The following is a 7146-nucleotide window of genomic DNA, read 5'->3' as shown; positions in this document are numbered from 1 at the left end:
AAATAGGTTGTATTTTAAAAGGTAAACTATAAATCTAGTTCACTATTGTCTTGATTCCTTCTTAGTAATTATATTACTTCTTCGGGTCATTAAACTGATCTCACATGGTAGAGTAGTATTCAAAATTTCATCTTGAGCCCTATGCATAAATTAGTTGTCTCACTCATTTCAATATCTTCATCATTTTCCTAATGGTGATATTAATGTTCTTTTACACAATTATGTGGGCTTTGGGTTGGTTTCTTAAATTGTTCCTAGTTTTCTTATGTCTTTGATTGTACTTACATTTTTTTTGTATGAGGGTGTAGGTTGGATAGATACATAAGGTCTATCTTGCATAATTCTAGTAAGATCTCTCTTCCTTTTAGCATGGATTTTCTAACATATGATTGAATGTGTCTCATGGTCACCTTAAAGATGAGTTGATGTAATTTAAAATTCCCCTCCAATTTCTATATATAATTAAATTTTATTCGTTTTTTGTTTGAAAAGTGAAAATGATTTTGACTCTTAGTTTTGGGATACCACTTGGTGGCTTCTTGTTTCTAATTTTTCCAATTAATATGTAGTCACATACAGGTTTTTCCTATTATTTTGTAGGTATTCTTATTGCATTAGATAGAGATTTATGTAACAATAAAATATAATCTTTGTCGAGCTCTAAATGTACTATGTGTGTTAGTTGCACTAATGTGCACTATTATGATATTAACCGATATCATGCAACTATATCTAAGATCCAATACAAAGTAATACATATTGAAGTACCTAAAGTCATCATCAACTAGATAAATTTTGATTGGAAAATATTAAATGAGCTAGGATGGATACTAGATTTGAATGGTAATTAAACATATGCTATCAAGACTTTTAAACTATGTAAATGATATGGTAGAATATTCAAGAATAGAAACAAGAGGGTCGAGGTACACCTATGATAAAATATAGAAGTTATGAAAGTTGTTGAAAATATTATTCTACACCTCACTACAAAATATGGGGCGTATTGTCAAAAGTGGTGACCAACTCCAAAGATGAATCTTCAAGAATAGGCAATTGATGGGTTATACCATTTTTTGGGTTTATGCGGACTTATCTCATGCTCCTTCTAACTAATTGGAACTTATGAAGACATAGTAGATGGGGGATAATTAGAGGAATACGTAGAAAGGATCAATGCAGGAGAAGGAAACAATAAGAATGAATGAATCTACCTAGTCAATTATGTGATAGGGTCTTAATATAATAATAAAACGAAGATGATATCAACATAATATAGTCCAAAGTTTTCAACATCAAAAACTATAGGGGAAAGGACCCAGTAGTTGTGCACCCTAACTTTGTGCTTCTCAAAATCCTACTTGGAAATTTCAAATCACTCTGATTTTTTTACAGCAGCTTACTTGGCAAGTCCCCTGCTTATAACTAAGGTTTCAGGGCCACATCATCAAATATGATGCCACATCAGCATGCTTTTTGCCAAGGTGTCCAAAACAGCCCCCAAAAAAAGTGAGACCAATAGGTGTGCAAAAGAGACCCCAATAGTTGTGCAGCTGACATGGCATCACCTGATTGGTTACTTTTTACAATATTAGTACATTTCTTAACACCTATTGGTACATTTCCTAACAACTGTTGGTACATTTCCTAACAAAAATTGATATTTTTTGTTTCAAACAATAGGTTTTATTTGTTCAATTTTTGGAACAAAAGGTATCAACCCTCCTCACAACAATTGGTACATGCTCAACTACTGAATTCTTTCCCCTAAATTAGATTTGAAATTAAAAAAAAAATTAATCTACTAATTGAAAAATAGAATTAAAACTCAATCAAAATTATTATAAGTGATAATAATCGTCTTAAAACTTTTCAAACATCATTATCTATGTTTCATTACTATCACATTTCTCTTTTATAATAAGATACCACATCACATATTGCTTCAAATGTGCCCATCATTTCAAAACATAGTGGACACATTATTTTGGAGTCATCTTCTACAGGAAAACATCGACGCTCAAAATGGGGATTAGATTTGTATAAGGTCGTCTTCACAGCCTCGTTTTGTCAGCTTGCTCTTGTCTTATATCCGATTCCATGCCGAATATATGAAATGTCATTATCCATTTACAGAATTATATACACTGGAATCAACTAAAAAACAGCTGTATAATTGAAATCCAAAGTCTTTTCTAAGTAACCATAACTAAAATTTGCTTGCTATATTAGGCCTTGAATTTCTCTGTTTTGAGGGCACCGCAAAACATGAAGACCATATGGGTTTTTCTTTTTGCACTTTTGTGCTATCAAGCAGAATCGGCTGGATTCAATGGGCTTGGTCAGACGCCTCAAATGGGGTATAATGTTTCTCAACTGCAAATATGCTGAAATAAACTTACAAAACCTTAACTAGTACTGAAATTTATCATTTGTTGATGTATGTATGTACACACTCTCTGATACAATGTTTGATACGTTTCTGTTCTTTGTTTAGGTGGAATAATTTTAATCATTTCCCTGTTGGGATTCATGAACAGATTATTCGTGAAACAGGTATTAATCATAATTTGATTCTCAACTCTAGTGTTCTGTCCAAGGGGTTGAGTTTAGTTGGTTAAAGTATTGAGTTCTCAATGTGGAGACCCAATTTCAATTCTAATGAGGGACACCTTTGTGTGGATTTCTAAGTTGTGACTCTTGGTCTTCCATTGGTTGTATTTGTCACATTGTTTAAAGTGGATTTCTAAGTTGTGACCCTTGGTCTTCCAATTGTTATTCGAATATGTTAGAAAGAAGATCTCTTTTGTGACAATGGTACTGTTAGATAGTTAATGCAGTAACAGGGGAGGAAGATGATCTGGATCATCCTATTTCCCATAGTCATAGTCATTTTGATTTATTACTGATTTTGAAAGAAATAATTATATTGATCTGTGTGCATCATACAGCTGATGCAATTATCACCACTGGATTATCCAAGCTGGGATATGTGTATGTGAATATAGGTCAGATATACAACCTTTTTCTATTATCTGTATATATGTCTTGATCATTTAGCTATTACTAATGTTAATCTGGTTGTGTCAATTTAGATGACCGCTGGGCCAACCTGGACAGAGACTCTCAGGTGCATAATTAAGAATTGAGAATTACTAGAATTACATTTGTACTTTTTGATGTAATGAAACTCAAACCCTTTTATCTGGTCAGGGTAATCTTGTTGCCAACTCTACTACATTTCCTTCTGGCATAAAGGCACTGGCAGATTATGTTCATTCCAAGGGACTTAAGATTGGAATATATTCAGATGCTGGGTGAGCAGATAACAGAAGCATATTAGCCCTAACAGATATATGTTAACAACATTGCAAAAGTTTTGAAATTGGAAAGACTCCAGAGACAAGTATTTTCAGAGATTAAATGTAGTCATTAGATTAACAACTTATTCTATATGCATTTGTGTATTCATCTTGACATTAATCTGATTTCTCAGAAACCAAACATGTGCCAAAACTCAGCCAGGCTCTCTTGGGTATGAAGAGCAAGATGCCAACATTTTTGCATCATGGGTAAAATGTTACCATCATTAGAATTAAGTCTTTTCTTAGTATGGGGATTTTGGAATGTATAAGTTACTTTCATACACTACAATTTATGTATTAATAAATATTCAAAATTAAATAGCTGTTTTCAAAGATCTTAAGATAATTTTTTGAAAATTTAATAATACTAAAGAGAAAAACCATTGAATAATGAAAATGCAGGGAATAGACTATTTGAAATATGACAATTGTCATAATGAGGGAGTAGATACTAAACAGAGGTAAATGTCATCCCCACCGTTGTTCATGGATGTGTAAGTTTTTATTTGATATTTTCAGCTGTAAAACATGTTGAAAATATCAGGTACACAAAAATGAGCAAAGCACTCAACAAGACAGGCCGCTCTATTTTCTATTCATTATGTGAATGGTAAGAATAATTTCTTTCATCATATAAGATGGATGTTGCAACTCTAAAGAAAATATCCTAAGTATCAGGGTTTTATTTCACAATGGGTGTAAAAAAAATGCAGGGGCCAAGAAGACCCTGCAACTTGGGGTCCTAAGATTGCAAATAGCTGGAGAACTACAGGAGATATACATGACGACTGGCACAGGTATTAGACATATATGGCAGTTCATTGTTATAGATTTGATGATAGAAAAATAATTCTTACTAGCTAAATTTCATATTTACAGAATGACATCTACAGCTGACAAGAATGATAAGTGGGCTTCTTATGCAGGCCCTGGTGGATGGAATGGTAAGTTTAAACATCTAATGGTGTTAGGATAATGGAAGAATATGGAATGGTAAGTTTAAACATCTAATGTTGTTAGGATAATGGAAGAATATGATACAACATTCAAGCTCTTTCAACATTGATATATGATACAACATTATAATACAACATTCAAGCTCTTTGAACATTGATATATGATGCCAGATTATGATACAACACTCAAACTCTTTCTATATTGATAAATGTTCTTGAATTGATGTATCAGATCCTGACATGTTAGAGGTTGGGAATGGAAAGATGAGCACAGAGGAATATCGATCCCATTTTAGCATATGGGCTTTAATGAAGGTGATTAGCATGCAAATAGGAATACATACATTCTGGGTTTGTTTTGAATGTTTTATTTATATGGTCATTTCAATTGTACTCTTATCTGTAGGCACCCTTGCTTCTTGGTTGTGACATAAGGTCTATGAGCCCTGAAACTGTAGAGATTATAACCAATGAGGAGGTCATTCAGGTTAACCAAGGTTGGGAACCAAAATATTTTAATTTTTTTTTTCTATGGAATCTCTCTTAATGTGTTGATCATATTCTTTTTTGGGCCTTTCTCTAGATTCTTTAGGTGTACAGGGAAAGAAAGTGAGCAAGAAAGGGAAACTCGAGGTATTGAAACTCTTATAATAAATTATATGAATGTTATATTAAATTAAGATTTTGAAGTTAAATAAAAAGAGTGGATTTTTTAATTATTTATACAGGTATGGGCTGGGCCATTGTCAAATAAGAGATATACTTTTATTTTATGGAATAGAAGTCCTGAAAGTGCTTCTATAACTGCCAAATGGAAAGATATTGGTCCCTCTGATGATAGTGTTTTTAAGGCTAGAGACTTATGGAATGTAAGTACATTCGACCCACACTCTTTATTCAAATTTAATTACAAATTTCTATTATAATAGAATAATTATTATCGTATTTAAGTTATATTAATTTTTATTTGACATGTTCAGAGTTCAAATTAAACTAATTTTATGTCAAACATATCTCTGTGATTTTTATGTTGTTTCAGCATTCAGATCTTCAAGACACATTCCAAGGTAGTCTAACATCAACAGTCGATTCACATGCTTGCAAAATGTATATTTTAACACCATCATCTAGCTAAGGCTTCCATTGAAATGCTTTGGAGTACTAAAGCATAGAATAATTGTGATGTCACATCACATCATTGACTTGTATGATTTGATCCAATGTTGTTATTTAGTAATATGTAAGTTAATGTTGTTTACATAATTGAATATTTATGTAAGTTAATGTTTAGAAGAAGATGATGACATTTTAGATGAGATGTTATAGAGTTTAACATCAATTTAAAGAATACAAAAAGACAATAATAATACCAAAGAATAAAATTTTAATATAAATACTTATTTGTAATTCTTTCTATATAAAATAGATTCATCTTTTTAGTATTCTAATCAATATTAAACATCATATTTGGTTAAGTAATATTTCATAGATATTTCTATAGATTTAATATTGCATCAAACCTTTGTTGTTTTTAAAACTTCTACCTCTTCATTGATGGTCTATACTCCCTAGTTGTCTACATTCTTAATTTGTATTTGTCATAACTTCATGTTTTGCTTCATATACCTATGAGATTTTCTAATAGAGATATTTATTTTTAAATTTTTGAAATTCAAAAGTTTATCGAAAGAAAAAGTTTTTAAAAGGGTTGCCATTTTTTCGATATCCGGCTCTGCTAGGGTTTCTTTTTGCAAACTATCATACTGCGTAGGATTTTGTCTTTATTGTCATGCATACGACCGCATTTAGGGTGGCCCTAAGCGCCTTATTATGCCTTCAACCGTTCCTAACCCAGCAATTCATGCTGGTGTTGGCGATTCGTCGGTTTTGCTCAATGGCTCCCCCTTCGAACAAACGACCTCGAAAATTCGTTCCGAAAGTGTTTCACGAGGTATGCATTCAGACTCCCCTGCTGGTGTGGTTTTACCTTTACCTGAATTTGATTCTGCTTGTCAATGGCTTGAAAGTCACACCCTTGTTGGGTATTTTGTTGGGAGAACCCCCCTCTGAAAATGTGCTCAAAGATTGGGTCAACAAGGCTTGGGTCCCTCATGGGGTCCGCCTTGAGATGGTCCAAAACCTGACCAAGGGTTTTTTTTTGTTCCGCTTTTCAGAAGTTAGCCATGTGCAGGCCATTTTGGGTCATGGTCCCTGGTATGTCCGGTCTTCTTTGTTGGTTTTCCAAGCATGGACCCGTGACTTCACTGTCTCGGATGAGACCAAGCTCCAGGGCCCAGTTTGGATTGAATTCCTTGGTCTCCCTTTGCCTTGTGTGCCCTTTTTGAACCATATTGCTTCCTCCCTGGGGGAGTTGTCTGTGTGGAACCGGATAGGTTCTTCCAAGCCCGTCCCCAGAAAAGGGTTTGCGTGGAAGTTGACCTTTCCCATGATCTGAAAGACTCCATTGATATTCAAATAGGATCTCTCTGGCATACCCAGAAAGTCACTTATTTCAACTTACCCAACACGTGCTATCGTTGTCAGTCCGCAGACCACAAGATCAAGGACTGCCCTTTGGTAGTGCCTTGTACACCCTCTCCACCACGGGAAAATGCTCATTCTCGTCAAGCAGATTCTTCTGCTCCTAAACAGGACTCTACCTGGACTACGGTCACAGGTCGCAGGAATAAATCCTCTGGCTCGGCGCCGGCTTCCAATGCCGCCGAACCGATGAAGAATGTTTCAAACCCTTCTCAGAAGGGGACGGTGGCTCTAAGCAAGGTCAAAAGCGTGCCTCTTCAGCCTCGGCCTGAGTCCACGCCTCA

The 7146-nt window shown here is 34.3% G+C and overlaps 1 protein-coding gene across 2 annotated transcripts; it reads left to right on the top strand.

Annotated features, from left to right (window-relative positions):
- The first annotated feature begins 2188 nt into the window (after positions 1–2188).
- Positions 2189–5617, top strand: LOC131050182 (alpha-galactosidase). Of its 2 annotated transcripts, XM_057984368.2 has the most exons (15): positions 2189–2360; positions 2498–2556; positions 2952–3008; positions 3096–3130; positions 3214–3317; positions 3497–3572; positions 3768–3826; positions 3910–3975; positions 4079–4162; positions 4245–4309; positions 4554–4636; positions 4728–4818; positions 4905–4954; positions 5050–5190; positions 5361–5617. In XM_057984368.2, the coding sequence occupies exons 1-15, from the start codon at positions 2269–2271 to the stop codon at positions 5454–5456; spliced, it is 1158 nt and encodes a 385-aa protein (XP_057840351.2). In that variant the 5' UTR covers positions 2189–2268; the 3' UTR covers positions 5457–5617. The 2 variants fall into 2 exon arrangements, with proteins under 2 accessions (XP_057840351.2, XP_057840352.2); XM_057984369.2 differs by lacking the exon at positions 2498–2556 and having other exon boundaries at positions 2213–2360.
- Positions 5618–7146: the final 1529 nt, after the last annotated feature.

Source organism: Cryptomeria japonica, chromosome 7, assembly GCF_030272615.1.
Source record: "Cryptomeria japonica chromosome 7, Sugi_1.0, whole genome shotgun sequence".
NCBI lineage: Eukaryota > Viridiplantae > Streptophyta > Pinopsida > Cupressales > Cupressaceae > Cryptomeria > Cryptomeria japonica.
The sequence above is the reverse complement of the archived record's forward strand: the minus strand, read 5'-3'. Positions and strand labels throughout refer to the sequence as shown.